Below are 18,933 nucleotides of genomic sequence, written 5' to 3'. Positions count from 1 at the left end.
TTGAGAGAATAGCATATTATTCTAATCCAAGCATTCCAAAACAGCTATTTGTTGTCATCGTAAAAAAAAAAAAGCAGTTCGTTATCAGAGCCATAACTAGGAGGGGGGTCGTGCCCTAAGCACTGGAACAGGAGGAAGGGCGCTAAGTTTACATTTGCTCATTCAAAATTATGAAGATGGAAGTGCCAAAATAGATATTTACTCTAGGCGACAGTGTAAATTTTTGTTTTTAGTAGCAGCCATGCCCATTAAGCCCTGTTGGTGCCACAGTGGTTATTAACTGAAGTTTGTTTTTCATGGTTCCCAACTTTGAGGCATGAATGGGAGCTGATCTCCCCAATAAAAAATCTTGCCACAGAAAGAAATGGGCTTACAACAATACAAATATTCAATCATTTCACTTCACTTCTGAAATATAGATGGCAGCATTGAAAAATCAGACAACACTCAAACAGTTTGGTACACACATTCCAGCCTCTGCCATAAAGCTAGGCTGGAAGAGATCTTGGCAATGGGTTAAGTCTGTCAGCTGAGTTCTGGTGTTTAATGCATTCATTCAGCCATGCCCATTATCAATAAATTTCTGTTGCATGGGTCAGTAACTCGAAGTATCTGGATACTCATGATCAGAGGGTATAAATTTAGCATCTACTAAGATGCTTGCACTGGTCTTTTGGGAGGAAAATAATAGAACTGATTTGTTAAATTCCAAATTTCTAAGCAATATTAATATAACATCCAATAAAACACACATGCATATATATATAGTGTTCACTTCTAGAAAACCAATACCTCCCAGATGATGGGATCTGTCAAAAGCCGAGAGAAAAAGAGAATTTTTTGATGACAGACCATTGATAGCTATACAAAGGTTACATGTTCTGGTAATCAATAAAAAAAAAATAGAAGAACAAGCCGACACCAATTGCATTAAAAAAAGAGGATCCACACTCTTGTGCTCATTGGGGAACTCTTACACTCATTGCTTCAGTAATCCACCAGGTTTTAGCTCAAGAGGATGCAGAAAATCAAGGCTCTGCCACATTCGCATGACTTGAGCAACTCAATTCAAACCTTTTTATTGCACAGACAAAACAATGAAAACATAAATTCGCACAAGCAGTGTGGACCCGCCAGTAGACAACCAATTCAAATACTGAGTAAAAAATTTGTAAGATACAAGAGTAAAAAAATTATGTAACGATCATAATCACAAGATTCAACATACTGAGTTGCCTTGTCGGTAAATTATTGAAAAGTTAATATACATAAATTTTCTTTCTTTCTGAATAGGTGGGATTGATAAATGTACTCTGTTAACAATTATAACGTGGAACCATGTCAATTTCGCTATTGCACGTTCTTTTTTACAAGTTACTTTTGGAAATGGAAGAGTGGTGATTTGAATGGTTATCTCCATATAACAGGGTGGACAAAGAGTTTCTTGGCATATCTGAATGGTTATGCGGGAGATAGATGTAAAATATGGGAAATGTGTTCATTCTTTTTAAGATCGGCTCAAGGTATGAAACGCAATATTTTGCACTATGAAAAAAAAAAAAACCACACAGAGCGTTGGAACTTTGCTGAAAGTTTAAAAGGGTCTGCATCATACTGGAGTAATAAAGTGCGGAAGACAAGATTTTCACACAGCAATGTCCCTCTGTTACTCAGTCCTTGTCCGTCACATGCATAAAATTATTGGAAATACTGGGAGAGCTCAAACATATTTCTATAGGTATTAAGGAGATAGTATAAAATATTGAAATCACACTTTTTCCCCTTTTCCACCGCTCACCAACTTACTGTCACATGGCAATTTACAAATTAAGTTGGGTCAGAATTCTCTCTCTAGACTCTAAAGCAGTGATTCCCAATGTGGGGCCCATGCCCCACAAGGGAAGCGATTAGAAATTTTCTATGAAGGCTTGGAACTTCCCAAACACCCTTCATTTCCTTATGTCAGAGTTCAATTTTTTAAACAATTTATTTTTTTATGACTTGTTTCTTTTCCTTCTTTCCTCAGTGTAAGAGGTTTCATTAAGGGTTCTTAATGTTCTGTGTTCCACAGAAAATTTGTGCCAATGAGAAAGTCCCCTATGCCCATAAAATGAAGGCCATGAAATCCTTTACAAAGTAATATTCTGTATATAGAAATGTACAAACAATGAATTAACTGAGAATAAGGATTTATATATTGGGCTATTAGGCCTTGGTCTGCAATTTTTTCCCAGATGCTTCTGTGCAGCTGTGGTGGACATCTTATCTTCAGAGGCAAGTTTGGCACTGCAGAGTGCTGACGAGATGCCCTTCTTATCAACTTCTCCGGCTCTACTTATTAGATTGTTATCGTCGCCACTCTGTGGTACCAGACTCACCTCTGAAGATGCTTGCCACAGCTGCTGGCAAAACGTTTGAAAGAAATAGCAGCCAATGACCTAACAGCCTAAGTTCTTATTCTCAATTAGATGTAATGAGTTGTTTTCTCTCATCCAAGCTTATGGACCCGCCTAAGTCTTCCCCAAGACCTCCAACTAAGAATCGCTGCTTTTGACTATGAAAAAGGAGACAGAAATGAAAGGGGAGGGTCAAATAACTTGTGTTTTAATGCCTGGCGGGAACAAAGTTGGTACATACGTTTAGAGCCGTAAGTAGGATTTTTGCCACCCGGGTAAACATTATTTTTCTGCCCTCACAACTTCCAAATTCAATAATTTTGTAACAGTGTTCTTTGTTCCCACCTAAAACTGCTGCCCCCCCCCTAAATTTTGCCACACTCTAGTTCCGGCCCTGCTTACATCTTCTCCCTGCTCCACTTGTGAGATCAGCTCCCATTCATACCTGAAGTTGAAAAATGTCTGAATGACCTGAAACTCCCATATAGATGGTAGCTGAGGTCCATCAAACCCATTCCCTTCCCCCCCCCCCACCCCAACATCTAGGAGCCATGTCCCTAGACTGGAATCATTGATGTGAGTGCCCCCCCCCCCCCGTATAATAGATTTTTATGAAGCAAAGAAAATGACTAAGCCTGGACCCTAAGGATAGAACTGTGGTTCAACTAGGCTATTGGTAACAATTCAAGTGTGAGGACCCTGGACCTTGAAAAACCCCACGAAATATCTCTCGAATCAATCCCGCACATTCCAAGAAACTTTTGTCCAACCTGTATATCATATGTACAATCAACCATGTTATAAATTATCAATATTAGTAACACAATTTTGTCTTTTTTTAACAAATGTACCGATAGCAACATAATATATATATTTTTTACACATTTAAAGTTCATACATATATATATTTCATTATAACCAGTGTTCTTTCGGAAATCTAGCAAAAAATAAAATAAAATGGCACATCAAAGTGAATAACAACAACACTACTAAAACATCTACAAAGGTTGTCGGCTCTGCCGTCCCTTTCGATACTGTAGCCTAGTAACTGGGGCGATCGACTGGAAGTCCAGAATCGGAGGATACCCGAGGTTTCGAAGTAACTTAGCGCAGCGGGCGGTGACATTTATGGTTTTACTACTGCACCAGAAACACTTCGCACCAGATATTTTCTGCATGGTGGAGGAGGCCTCACTTTTCCCCACGGGACCTCTTGGTGGACACGCATAGTGATGCAGATCTGTGAAAGGTGACGGAACAAAGGATGCGACACGTGTGTCGGGGTACAGCGGCAGGCTGCTGAACCTGCTCCTGCCGGAGGCTCTCTGATGTCCACTGACTTTGCCCACAGAGTAAGCTCTGTGCTGCGCTGACCTCAATTTCCTCTGATCTGCACCACTAAGTGAAGCCTTCTGTCATCTGGGAATTGGAGACTTACTCTGCCTTTGTGATCCATTCTTTTGGTTTCTGGAAACAAACAGAACCGTCATGAAAGTAATAAAAAAAGGAATAAACAAATTTTATTCATCAGTGATACAGCTTAGAAAAGATTTTAACCATCTATCTGAAGCAATATGAATCCTGACAACCCTTATTACACAATCTACTTATGATCATGAAACTAAATTAAGAATTTGCGGTTACATTCAACCCGAAAAATTTCAACAACCTGATTTCCTAATTAGCACAGGAATACCATTTAAAGTTTTTTTTGAGACCAAGACGACCATACTTCAAGTGGAATTCAAACCTCATATAAGCACAGTTGAACAATGAAGCACTAAACTTGTGACAGCCACACAAAAGACGAGAATTTTTCATGATTCATCTTTGATTATAATTGATTACGATTCTCTTCCTGTTAGCGTTAACAATGAAAACTTACACATCAAAACATAGATTACCCAATACAAAATACAGGGGAATCCCCTTCTATAATGAGGTTGTATGCTAGAGGCTGACTCCTTGTGTGTGGAAGGGGAAAACAGGTTATTACTTGTCCAGGGCCAACTTTAATATTAAAGGGCCCTGGGCAAAGCAGAAATTGTGGAGCCTACACAACTTCAGTCAAAGGTGCGTTGTTAATAAATGAATAGGCATTGTTTAAATTTTGGGACCCCTGAAAATCATGGAGGCTTTTGGGAAAATGTCTCACTTGCCCATATAGAAATCTGGCTCCATGAGTCTCTCTTCACAGAAGTTTACATTATTTAAATGGGTTTTTTTCAACTGCTATCCAGTAATCGGCCATAACCCTGGTCTAGATATGTGATGGATTAGTGAGAGTCTCTCTACTACATTTCTAAGTTATTTGCAATGACTGTCATCAGAATATAAAAAGTTTATACAATTTTCAAGTACTCCCAATCAGAATTCATGCATGCAAGTAATACTGCGCGAGTACATGTTAATTTTTATCTTTTTTTAATTGAATAAGAAATTTGCTTCTCCAGATCAAAAACAAAAACCTATCAGATTTGTAATAAATCGTATTTTGAAGAAATGTCTCTTGGGTCATTTATAAAGTCTTGATTTATGGATGACAGAGACAATTCACCATTTACACTAAGGCTGGTCTTATTTTGTCTATTAATTGATCAATTGTTAATCATAGTTAAAAAATTTTAGTTGACTTGATCAATACAATTAAAAAAATTAAAATTTTCATGAAAAGGTTGTAAATTAACTTGATTTATTTGACAAAACTGATTAAATGTCTTAATATATGTTCCTATGCATATACATTTTGGCATGCACAAGTTGATTTAATGAAAACTGGTGAGGGGATTTCAGTTTTAAATTAACCCCCACCTGACCCCCCAGTATCATTTTGGAGCAAAATGCCCTCTTAGATATTTCCAAGTTTCTAAGGAAAAACAATCAACAATACAAAGATCAAAAGTAGTTTCGAAATCAGTGATTCGCCTAAAATAACAGATTTTACATTTTTTAAAAACGACAAGACCCACTTTAAGAAATTCCAGGATAGGGGATAGGACAATAGGATATGTTCAGCACATTAAATTGCTTCATGCGGGTAGCCAAAATTTCTTAATTTATTCCATATTTGTTCATATCTAGAAAATAGGTGAGGGAAATGAATAAAATACTATATCGACAGCCCAGTTCAAAAAGGCAACAGCTCAGAAAATTGCATTTGTGAGTTGTGCACACCATGAGAACAGTGTGAAAAATGCCTCTACATATCATATTGCAAAACAACAAGCACTCCCAACTCTGCTTATACATTCCCTACTGTAACTAAATCTGAGTTGATTCCCACTCAGTTCTATAAAAAGTGAATCCTTAGAATGCAAAAATTTTGAGTTGTTGCATTTTTGAACGGGCCGCAGATATTTTTATTGCATCAATTGATATTACATAGTTAGGAATACTGTGTTTGTTATAAATGGTTAGCATTCAAAAATATTAGATTAAAATTTGATTAATTAATTAAAAAAATTTTGATTAAAACCAGTTAAAAATTTTAATTGATTCCAAAAGCTCTAATTTATACTTTTATGAATACAGATGACCCTTGAAATATATGACATCCATATTTTTATGGGCATCTTTTTTTCAGCCACCTCATTGGGCATTTTGCCTGTTGTGGCATTGTATTGGTATTTGACTTTTGCATATAATTGGTTCTTGAAAATGTGTACGAATGTTGAATGTTCAAAAGTATAGGGATGTAAAAAACATCAAAAATGGTACATATATGTATTTTAAAATACTTATTGCACAATATACTTAATTAAGTTAATGAGGCATGTTTAATTGCTTTTAGGTGTTTTCTTTATAAAGTTGTCAAGAGTTAGTTGAATACCACCCTTTTTTTCTTGATAAAGTGTTCTATAACATGCTGTATATTTCTCAATCGCCCTACGTACTTGGGTATATATTCTTCATTGGGATCACATTCTTCAGTGATAGTCAAACATTTGTAAAGATGTATGAAGGCTTCATTCATATTTTTGATTGTCAAAGTCTTGAAAATTTTATCAGTTTTTTCTTCCTCACTTTCATTGTGTATTTCATTTAACTCTTGTTGCTCAATTAAGTATTCATTTGACAGAGGTACTGAGTGAGATTCAATCAATTCATTAACATCTTTGTTGTGGATGTCTAAGTTTAGTTCATTCATTAGGCTAACTATTTCATCTGTGACAGTTTCTGGAATTTCTTCAGAATTTATAAAATCACTCATCATTTGTGGGCATAATTGTTTCCAGGAATCTTTCCTTGTTGACTCTTTTATTTCAGTTCATGAGTTTCATATGATAGGACTGCCCTCACTGGGAGCAGTCCCTGTGAGGGCAGAGATGAAAGAGAATTTTCCTTCCCTGAAATACTGATTTCTCTTCATTCAGCCAGTTTTCTGAATTTGTTGTATTAACAGAGGAAAGTGAAATTTTTCTACATACATCCATTACTTGCTTGAAACACTGTGTTAGAAATTTAATTTAGTCTTACAATCTTCATGCAAACTAAGAGCCTTAGATTGAATAATTGAAAAACTCAGAGGGACATTGTTTTGATATTAATCATCAATCCATGATGACAAAGATCTTTCCCTGCATCCATCACTATGCCGTGTCTTTTAGAAACAATCTTTGAAGATATATTTCCATAATTTTGAACATTTTCCTTAATTTTATTCTTGTTTTTTCAAAATTGAACTCATCGTTTGTCATACAAATGACCGATTGAAGAAAAAGATTTACCGTTTCCAGTACGTCTAATTATTTCTATCTTTGTCTCAATCATATGAAGTTTATGTCTTTAATTTCTTTTTGTTCATATAAACACTGCAGTTTCTTCGTTTCTCACTCATGTTTATAAATTTATAAGAGCGAAATATTTAAACATTAACAAATAAATTGGCAAAACAAACAACGCATTGACACATGCTCTAATGCAAGACTAAACCTGTTAAACATTCAGCCCTGCCACTGTGGCTTGGAACCCTAGTGATGTCACAACAATTCGAGAGGTCAGCTACTCTAGGAGGCAATCTATGAGTGAGAGCAAGCGACTGCATCCAAGCAATACATTTTTGCATTATTGACAAAAATATTTAAAAAATTACATTTTTAAAATGTGCAAAATAGCAAATTGCGCAAAAGTCGAGGGCCGCCTGTGCAATAAAACCTGTTTATAAAAGCAGAATTAGATACAGTGAAATCTGTGTATAATGATACTGTCTATAACGATAAACCTGCCTGTAACAATATTTTTTTCAGTCCCGGTAGAATTCCTATTCAATAGTAATAGCACAAATGCTCAAACTGTCTACATATATAACCTGTCTATAACAATATTTTTTCTAGGTCCCTATAGTACTATAGTATTGTTATAGACGGGTTTCACTGTGTGTGTGTATATATATATATGCATGATCATTTCCCTGAACAAAACTCTGGAAGAAAGAAATATAACTCAAAACTCACGCTTCCAAACTTTGAATTTGTTTTCTGAGTTTCTGTTTTTCCCCCCTTCACAGAATTTTTCCTTAACTTTTATCAAACATTTGCATATTTCCCAGACTTTTGCTATATATTATAGATTCCCCCCCCCCAACTTTCCAGGTCACTGGGAATCCAGCTATAGCATGCATGACCTTGTTCCCCTGTCAAATTAAAGCCTTAAGCCAAATGTTACCCTTTTCCTCCATGACTATCCTGAATTCAATGTAAGTAACTCTTGCAAATTTAGCTAGCTGACCCAACTGGCTGCATTTTCGAAAGGGTGATGTAACAAAATACTTTTAACAAATACTGCTACGCTCCAGTGCCTCGAGAAGTATAAGAAACATGTGAAAGTTTTTGATGCGTATTGGATAGGTCTTATTGAGACAAATCCAAAACTGCCTCGGTAATGTGATGTTGCCAGGTTTGGACCTATGACATGCTTTCACAAAAAAATCATTTTACACTCTATCTAAGGAAATACGAGATGTAGAGCAAAGCCAACGTTGTCAAGATCTCGTAGAAACAAAAACAACTACAACCCATTGGTGTGAATATGTCTCCGGGATCAGGAATGAAACCGCTAGGACTGTACTGTAACTGAATGATTTTATAGAAAGAAATCTTGAAAAGTAAAAGATCTGCATAGAATCTAGACACAGGTGTTGTTCAGATAAATCCAATGATACTTTGTGAAATCAACATGAAAACGTTACAGAGGTACAAAGTTATGCTTCTACTACTACTTACAAATGTGGAGCACTGTAATGACGCAATATGTCATCCCTATGTATGCCAGAGGGTCGGGAACGAAGAGTCATGGAAGTAGTAGCAGCAGAGAGGGGAAGCGCATTGAGGTTTGTGCGATGGTTAGGAGTTGTTGATGGGGAGGAGCAAGCTGCTGCTGATGATGATGATGACAAGTGCCGTGGTATGGGGAGGTTATTAAGGGTAGAATCTAAGATGTTAGAATCCCACCTGGAAGGTGAAGAATGTAACGGCGAGCCCTCTGGGGAAGATGATGCTAACTGGCGCAGACTTCGCCTGATTGATAGGATCAAGAAGAGAACAAAAAAAAGTAATGTTAGTCAACACAGAAAACCACAGCCTAATGAGTAGAATTTCAATTAGTAAATAAAAGGTACAAGTAAGTACAATGAGGGTAAATAATTCTGCAGAAGCAATAGTAAAGTTGAAAATAAAGTTAATTATTTAGTATTTTTTTTAGATAAGCAGAGAAAAGAATAAAAAAAAATCACTACTATCAAACAATTCAATCTTCAGTTTGGCCAACCCAGATGGACAGACTGAATATCCAGAGCCGGAACTGGAGGGGGCGGGGACAACTGTTCTAGGTGGCAAAATTTAGGGGGTGGCAATTTTTTTTAGGTCAGAACAAAGAATACTGTTATAAAATTGTCAAATTTTTAAGTTGTGGGGGAGGCAAAATAATGTTTTCCTGGGTCACAAAATCCTAGTTACGGCCCTGTGAACATCCATCTCTAGATGCACCTTTTTCTAAGCTGCAGCGGATAAAGTATAATACTTTACCATAATAATACTGTATTATTATGGTGCGACTCACACTTTTTCTTTTGTGTAAAATAGCAATATAAAGGGTTGTGCACATTCCACATACAGACATACACTTCAGCCTCAGTATTTTTGAGTATCTAAATATACTGTATATAGCGGTTATACACTGAAGAGCCAAAAAAACTGGTATACCTGCCTAATATCATGTAGGGCCCCCGCGAGCCCGCAGAAGTGCCACAACATGACATGGCACGGACTCGACTAATGTCTGAAGTAGTGCTGGAGGTAATTGACACCATGAATCCTGCATGGCTGTCCATAAATCCATAGGAGTAAGAGGGGGTGGAGATCTCTTTTGAACAGCACGTTGCAAGGCATCCCAGATACGTTCAATAATGTTCACGTCTGGGGATTTAGGTGGCCAGCGGAAGTGTCTAAAGTTAGAAGAGTGTTCCTGGAGCCACTTTGTAACAATTCTGGACGTGTGGGGTGTTGCATTGTCCTGCTGAAATTGTCCAAGCCCGTGTCGGAATGCACAATGGACATGAATGGGTGCAGGTGATCAGACAGGATGCTTACGTACCTGGCACCTGTCAGAGTCAGGGGCGTAGCCAGAAATTTCGTTCGGGGGACCACTTTCATTTCGGGGGGGGGGGGACCAGACCCCCAAGTCCCCCCCTCCCCTCGCTACGCCCTTGGTCAGAGTCATATCTAGACGTATCAGGGGTCACATATCACGCCAACTGCACACGCCCCATACCATCACAGAGCCTCCACCAGCTTGAACAGTCCCCTGTTGACATGTAGGGTCCATGGATTCATGAGGTTGTCTCCATACCCGTACACGTCCATCAGCTTGAAGCAATTGGAACCGAGGCTCGTCAGACCAGGCAACGTGTTTCCAGTCCTCAACAGTCTAATGTCGGTGTTGTCGGCACAGGCGAGGCTTAAAGCTTTGTGTCATGTAGTCATCAAGGGTACACAAGTGGGCCTTCGACTCCGAAAGCCCATATCGATGATGTTTCGTTGAATGGTTCGCACACTGACACTTGATGGCCCAGCATTGAAATCTGCAGCAATTTGCGGAAGGGTTGCACGTTTGTCACGTTTAATGATTCTCGTCAGTCAGCATTGGTCCCGTTCTTGCATGATATTTTTCCGGCCGCAGCGTTGTCGCAGATTTAATTTTTTACCAGATTCCCGATATTCCCGGTACATTCATGAAATGGTCGTACATGAAAATCTCTCCATCGGCCATCTCTCGTGCGCCGACTATAACACTATGTTCAAACTCACTTAAATCTCGATAACCTGCCATTGTAGCAGCAGTAACAGATCTAACAACTATGCCAGACACTTGTTGTGTTATATAGGCGTTGCCGACCGCAGTGCCGTACTCTGATTGGTTCCATATCTCTTTATTTGCATACGCATGCCTGTACCAGTTTTTTTGGCTCTTCAGTTTAGTACTACAACACGGGAGACTTGGCTACATTACATCACATGATTCCATTCTTTTTTTTTCAGGTAAAGCAATTGTGCATCAATACTTTCCCATCAGTGGCTCAGCTTCCATGTCCAACTTCTCTGGCTAGAAAAAGAATAGAATCGTCGGACATGACTTAGCCTCATCTCATGCATGGAGGGATTATATACTTTTATATAGAATGGAGCCCACTGTTTTTATGATATGTATATAAAACCTTCTCTTAGGCAAAAACCAAAGCATTGCCTGAAAATCAGAATACATCCACTTATATGCATAGGTGCCGATTTCCCACACTCGGAAAATCTGTAGATTGTCGCGTGATGACACACTTTCTTGGCAAAAAAACATGTCATACAAACAAAAGGGGAAAATCAGGGATTTTTTTGGGAGAGATTGCACAAGGTGACCATATGATCAGTTTTTCTGAGACATTCCTGTATTTTCCTATGATTTTGAACATCCAGACGTTTCTTTATAAATATGTTCTGCTTTCCTTCCTGATTTTCAAAGAAGTATACTTAAATTTATATTTTTCACTGAAATCAAGCATTAAAATTATTTAGCCAACTTATAAATTATATTACGATTATTATGACTATAAATATTGAGTGCATCTGCACTTATTTTGTGGAATTCATTTCAATCCACTTTGATTCACAGTATCATTCCATTTCTTGCCTTTGGCAAATTGTTTGGAGATTTCAATAAAAGCATTTAGCAATTCGCCGTATTTGGAATCCTAATTTCCTATACTTTTCTCAAGGAAACATGGTCAACCTAGGAATGCAAGGACTGAGAGATTTTTTATTTTGTGAAGCACAATTTGAGAATTTTTCAAAAGGATACGAAAAATTAGAAGAGACTCGTTTCTGACCAGAAGCATTTCTATAAAGGTAAAAAAAAGGCTTCCAGATAAATCTGATACATCAGCACCTATGGATATGGCAACAGAGAGGGGTTAAAGTAAATATAAGAAGCAATGCAGAGATGGTATTTTTTCGGCCTGAAATATACTGAGACACATATAAAAACCTGAAATATACTAGAATTTTCTGGATGTTAATGCTGAAACTGATATTTGGAAAGAAAAGTGATTTTCCTCCTCCGGGAATCGAACCTTGGTCCTCTTGCATACTGGGAAAGTGCGCTGACCAATACACCAGTGCGCTGACCAATACACCAGAGACACACTTTTCAATTTCTTTTTGCATTAGTAGCGTGAAGCATTGAATGAAGTCATAGTAGCCTCCCTTAACTACAAAATTTAACTGGTGAAAATTGCTGTAGTCAAGGGAGGCTGTTAAGACTCCACTCAGCACTTCACGCTACTAATGCGTGTTAAAAAGGAATTGAAAAGTGTGTCTCTCGTGTATTGGTCAGCGCACTTTCCTGGTACGCAAGAGGATCCAGGTTTGATTCCCGGAGGAGGCAAATCACTTTTCTTTCCAAATATCAGTTTCGGCATTGACATCCAGAAAATTCAATTTCTTAGTATAAGAAGCAATACTCAAATCGACGTTGAGTAATCCGGAGACCAAGAGACTGGAAGATCAAACAACTCAAGATGTCCATTTTTTCTCACATGGTACTATTAAAAACAGAAAAACCCAGGAGACAGGAAAAAGACGACATTTTTAGTGTGTGAATACTTTTTTCAATACTTCATAGTGGGAAGATATATTAGACGTTAAAAACATGACCATTTATTAGTGTATATAAATAAAGACACAAGGAGACATCCAGAGACAAGCAACACGTAAATAACCAAAAAACAGCAGTTGCATACATAAAGAAGTGTGAGAGTGTTCACATCTACAGCAGCGCTCAAAAGTCTTTTGACACCAATAAATTTGTCTAAGAATTTCGCATTTCCATTTTTTAATGAAATCTACTCTATGAGACACAAACACTGAATCACATTACAAACTAGTACGAGTATGACCAAAAAATTACTTACCTACACTTTGTAAAATAAGAACAAAAAATTAATCACTTATGTGATGGGTCAAAAGTCTTGACACAAACAAGAATGCAAACAACTAACAGTCAAATCTGTCTACAGGCATTATATTAAAGTAGAACGAATCAGTTCTTCATTGGAAAACCTTTGGATTGTAAAACTACTTGGCATGTCTTTGGTATGGACTCAATAAACTTGTCCCATGATCTCAGTGGGTATTTTTCCCGTTCTTTTTTCACACAACTGAAAAAACATTGAATTTACATAATTTCTGACTCTAATTCGTCTATCAAACTCAATCCATAAATGTTTGATGGTATTCAAGTTATAGCTCTGACTTCACCACCCATAAAAACTCTCATTTTGTTGCCTTTCAGGTAATGTATAACATCTTTGTAACTATATTTACGGTCATTGTCGTGATGGAATATTGATAATAGCGGCATGTTTCGCATCATTGAAAAATGGCATGTGGCTATGAAATACATTTTTATAATGAAAACAAGTGCTACACTCACATTAAGTCTGTGTTTTGAATTATTCACCTAGTGGACATTTTGAGGATCTCTTTGCTTACATTTTGATTGTTTTATTTATAATATCTGTTATCTTCTTTGGTCATATTGAAAGAAAATTACTTTTTACAAGTTTCCGAAATTATCAAACATGGTTCTAAAACTTATGAAACACCAAAATTATTTGCCACTTAGCTTGACTTCATCCCTTGCTTAAAGTCATAATTGCAATTTCCCGAAAAAAAATCCACAGAATATTTTTTATGTTTTAGAGTTTTCATTATGAGTTCTGCATGATTATACTATAAATTCATATTAAATAAAAATTAATTTGTCAAAACAATTTTGATCCATTCAAAAACAAAAATTTGACAATAAAATCTCACTAGCCCCAAATAAACAAATTTCAGATACAGGTGTTGATAAATATCTTCCTTCTGCTTTACATATGTCAAGGTCAGAACAGTGCATGCAAATGAGTTGGCACTACAAACATTATTGCATTTGGCAAATGACTTTTGAGTGCTACTGTATATGTGAAAAGTATATTATTTCACACTAAAAATATGAAGAAATTTCAGAATCACGATACTGGAGTAGCAAGAAAACTAGTACCCCCCAAGTCAACAGGTAGAGCAGGTTCTCTAAACACCAATACTCCAATGTTCTCATCTGAGTCGTTCATAAGAACACACTTGTTAGATCGCCTGGATAGTCTTCTGGTATTTCCCAAATCATTTCAAAGAAGGTAGGCTGCTCCTTTTATTGAAGAAAGGAAGAAGTCTGAATGACCCAAAAGCTTACCATCCTATCTCTTTACTCTCTAGTTTTGGGAAGGTACTGGAAAAGATTTTGGTACAACGAATTATGTTTTACACGGAGAGGCAAGGATTCTGGCATGCCAACCAGTATGGATTCCGTCAAGGTCGTTTAGCGGAAATGGCGCTTGCAGACATGATGGAAGAGGTCAAGACGCAAAGAAATCGAAGTAATGATGTAGCCATCATATCCCTGGACATAGAAGGAGCGTTTGATGACCTCATCAAACGCGTTAGATACTCGTCTATACACCATCGTCTAGCAACAGCGCCCATACCACAAGAGCTTGAGGTTATCTTTTGAACCACCGCTGTGCAGTGTTGATCACGGATGCAGGTAAAGCAGAGAAAGAACTTTAGAAGGGTGCTCCTCAGGGCTCATGTTCTGGCCCTTTGTTATGGAATCTTGTTCTTCATGAGCTATTGAAAATTAAGTGGCCCTCAAATGTCAAAGTTCAGACTTATGTGGACGACCTTTTGGATATTGCGTCCGCCCCTACTGTCAAGGGATCAGGCGATCTAGCAGAGGAAGCCCTCAGAACAGTGTCAAATTGGCTGCACATGCATAAGCTCATTCTCTCTATGGCTAAGACAAAATTCTTGTGGATATCAAAGAAGAGGCCTCCCACTATCTGGTTCCAAGGAAAAACCATCAAGAAAACGGACATGCTATGTTATTTAGGTATCTTTATCGATAAGCAACTTAACTGGGAAGATCACATCAAAGAACAGAAGAGAAAGGCATCAGGTGTTCTTCAGAAGATGCGCTTGATGGCCGGACCACAGTGGGGATTGACATGGGCTCTGAGGAGATCACTCTACTTGACTGTGGTTGAGCCTATGATAGCTTATAGAGCTTCAATGTGGCATTCTACCCCAAGGTCCAGATATTCAGACGGCTCAATTCAATATAAAGACCCTTTCTCTTATATATCTCTGGTGCGTACAGAACCACACCTACAAATGCTCTAGAGGTATTCTGGGGGATCCGCCATTATCCCTGAAGATAGAATTCCTGGCCAGAGTCACGCGTCTTCTAAAGCTTCACAAGTCATATTCATTGCTTGAGGGAACATTAATCCCTGATGCCTTCGAGCAGAAGACTATAGGCTGGTTCTCGCATCCTGCAGAATCTCTGCAGGTCAATCAAGTACTTCTAGATTCTTTGGAGAACGATATACCTAAGGAGAAATCTGTCGTATATTACACTGATGGCTCTAAACTGGAATCAGGTACAGGAGCTGCCTCTATAAAAACCGTGGGAACAGAGATCATGGATAAATGGGCTGCTAAACGAAAAGAAAATAATTCAGTACATCAAGCTCAGATTCTCACTATATTTACAGCAGCTCTGGATGCAGCTGCAAAAAGGGCGCAGACTGTAATAAGATCAGATAGCCATTCGAGTATCCAGGCCATTCTAAATCCGCTCTCTGAAGACACAATGGCCAGAAGGATCAGGAGTATACTTGTATCTCACCCTTCAATACGCATCTCCTGGGTAAAAGCTCACAACGGCCAGTGAGGAAACGAGCTAGCGGATGCGGTGGCTAAAGAAGCAACCGATACCGGAGGCTTTAGCGATGAACTCTTATATATATCCAGCTTCGTACGCCAAGTCTTTCCTCTGGCGGGACATGATAGCAAAGTGGCAACTGGATTGGGATATGCCTGAGGCATCAGGAAGATCAACTCATGAAGTTATAAAGAAAGTAAATACTAGGAGCAGGGGCTAGTCACGCGAGCTCATCTCATTTGTTACTGGTCATGGGCCTTTCCCGGCAAACTATTTAAAATTACATTGCTTTAAAGCGATTGCCAGTGACAAATGTTCTTGTCTCGGGCCTAGCATGCCCCTGCACTACACCACACGCTGTTCAGAAACGATTCCCTTTCACTTCCGTTCGCCAGCTGTCCATCTACACAGACTATGGATGCTTGGCATACTACATCGAGAGGAATCAAGAGAAAAGATAAGAAAAATAGTGAAATTCCTTGAGGAACATCCTGGGAAGATAAGGGACCCGTCTCCTCCAGCTCCTGTAACTCCGGTACCAGCGCCTCCGTTAAGGAGATCACTGCGTCTTCACCCTGACAGTGCGCTGGCGGCACTGTTTGAAGGCGAGGAGCAGGACGAATCATAAATCTAATCAAGTATCCCAGAGATATTTTAAAGACCTTCAACTGTGATCAAAAGCGAATTGGATTGAGTGAATTGAACTGCCCAAGTGCAATGGGGTGTTCTGCCTTTCTGTCATACAATCCTTGATCAATCAAATTTATTTATTTATTTAATTTCAATTTATGAATTTATTTTATTTAATTAAATTTCTGATTGCGCTTTTTGCGATACGATTTTATACAACTTTCTATGATTATTTATTATCCGTGCCCGTTGCACTTTGACTTTAACTTGATTAATCTGATTCTTCGTTTTACATAATTTTTCATTTCCTTTCACTATATGTAATCTTTGACGTATCAATAAATATTGGTTTTGCCGAAGATGCCCTGGAGGCGAAGAGCTTATGTTGCTTCTTGCAACAGAGCCTGGGTGTCTCACGGTTTCTCCAGTGTTCTGGTATCCAGGCAACATTAGTATCTTAGTATGAAGGGGGCCTGGTGCCATCCCAGTCACTTTAATCATGACTCGTCAAAGTCAAGTAATGTGTGTAGCGATTCAGTTTCAACTACGTCCCATGATTCTTACATCCATTATATAAGTCACAGGCAAACTCAAAGAAACATTGGCAATTTCCAGATTAAGTTGTTTATTAACGTATAAATCACAATTAAATAACGTTACAATTCGTTAATTAAATTTTTATCATTAAGCACAAATAACCATGATCTCAATGTATAAGATATGAATAGATCTCACCTATTTATGTTGACGACAATCCACACAAACTAAGCAGATCAAGATGACTTCTCTGGGTAATCAGACAATTAGCGGTGGACAATTCAATCTGAACAACAGTTCATGAATCTGAACATCGATGATGAAGCACACGCTATTAGTGGTAAGATCACGATTCCCGAGTCAGCACCACGATGACGTGCCACACACTATTAGTGGGAAGATCACGATTCCAAAATCTGCACATTGAAGACGTAGTTCACCAAGAGATCGAAAGTTAGTAGATGGGAAGACATCATGCGAGGAAGATGATGGCCATCATCTTTCATTGCAAGCTCCTTTGAGGATTCTGGAAAGCTGTACTGCAGACATGCGGATGTAAATCACATTACAATGATCATAGCTCACATTGGATACTTTGTCAGATTAGAAATATAAAAACTCCTCGAAGAACTAGATGAGAAAAATCATCATTAGAAGACAACTACTATCCGGACCAGCCAGAGTAGTTTTAAGCACAGTAGGATTAGTCACACACATATTAATGATTAACACAACATCGTAAGATGTTAGTAAATTATCGTGAAGAGCCTCCCTGGTCAACACTCGAAGCTGCTCCTAGCACAGATGGATGAACAAAGAGGAAATGTGATGATGTGATGTCTAGCCGGATTATTTATAGTGGAGGTGAACAGGTTTATTCTCTGACCAATCGTTGTATGGCAGGCACTCGCTGTAGGATGAAATTGATGACGTCATTTTTGCGATTTGCATATAGACATGTGCCGTTGAGTTATGTTCAACATTCTTACGTTTTGGTAGCAACAGTCTCAACAAGATGAAGTTGATCAGACTCTCCCCACATTCTTTACATAGCTATTTTATTATGAGATTATGAAACTATTAAGACAAACGGAAGCCACGGGTACCTCTGCCTGTGAGATAAGGTACTTAATAATGCTACATATTTTCACTATATATATTTATATATATCAACACAATAAAATATCATGACATTATGCATAAACAAAACATATAAGAAAACAAATCTTGTGACTTGACCGGATCCTCTCCCGGGGACCACTTAGTGTTAATGGAACATGTGAGCCCCTAGGGTGATATATTACATGTGGACCTACTTTACTTCATCACATAATAAATGCACATGACTTTGAAAAAATAAGAGGATTTCACATGTACAGTTGATGCTTGATATATCGACTGCCTTTGTCTCACTGAAAATGGACATTATATTGGGAAGGTCATTTCATCGAAAGTAAAACATATATGATAGTTGTGCTATGAAAAAATTTGGGATTTATCCTACTGGTCATTGTAATGGAATGGTCACAATAATGTGGGGTCGTTATAAGGAGCATTGACTGTATTTTGTAAATGTTGTTCAGTTATTTTCATTGTAACAATTATTGGACATTGCTTGTCTCTATTGCTTTCTTACATACCTACCTCTTTGTAGGAGAACTGTTTGGAGTGTTTCGTTTCGCCTGATGAGTGTTTCTGGTAGATGGTAAAACAAATGATCTCAGGAATGTTTCTCGAGGTGTCTGCAGAGGGCTGTTTACAGGACTCTGATGCGCGTTGGCTGTCCTCAAAGGCTTCATAGGAGAGATGCATGCAGTGTGAAGCGAAGGTGTCCTGGATGACTGTGGTTTAAAAGGTTGAGAAGATGACCTCTGGTAAGGCTTGAGATGGTCAAGACTGGAAAATTCAAAAATAAAAAATTGTTTACAATTGTTTCTTAAATAAATATTCAGTTGACTTTGTCTCTTGATTAAAGAATTAAAAATTCTCAGCAAAACTTTCCCTCAGTAATGAAAAATTACAAATTTTTTACTGCTCATTGTCTTATAATCTCTCCCCCCCCCCC

General features: G+C 38.1%; 1 protein-coding gene across 5 annotated transcripts in view; it reads right to left on the bottom strand.

Moving 5' to 3' along the window:
• Positions 1-2,964: 2,964 nt before the first annotated feature.
• The window catches only part of LOC149083472 (dual specificity protein phosphatase CDC14C-like), a 46,038-nt gene continuing 30,069 nt past the window's right edge, over positions 2,965-18,933 (bottom strand). The window contains exons 13-15 of one of the 5 annotated variants that reach the window (XM_089233987.1): positions 18,513-18,764; positions 8,618-8,911; positions 2,965-3,863 (exon numbers count right to left, since the gene is read on the bottom strand). In XM_089233987.1, coding sequence (XP_089090113.1) covers positions 3,812-3,863; positions 8,618-8,911; positions 18,513-18,764 — 598 coding nt within the window. In that variant the 3' untranslated portion in view covers positions 2,965-3,811. Of the gene's footprint in view, positions 3,864-8,617; positions 8,912-16,934; positions 17,499-18,512; positions 18,765-18,933 lie in introns of those variants that run through there. The other 4 variants (XR_016192899.1, XR_016192900.1, XM_089233988.1 and 1 more) reach the window with 4 other exon arrangements.

Source organism: Pholcus phalangioides, unplaced genomic scaffold, assembly GCF_987345545.1.
Source record: "Pholcus phalangioides strain wild (caught in Gottingen) unplaced genomic scaffold, Ppha-v1.0 ptg000008l_1, whole genome shotgun sequence".
Lineage (NCBI taxonomy): Eukaryota > Metazoa > Arthropoda > Arachnida > Araneae > Pholcidae > Pholcus > Pholcus phalangioides.
This window is presented reverse-complemented; position numbering and strand designations above follow the sequence as displayed.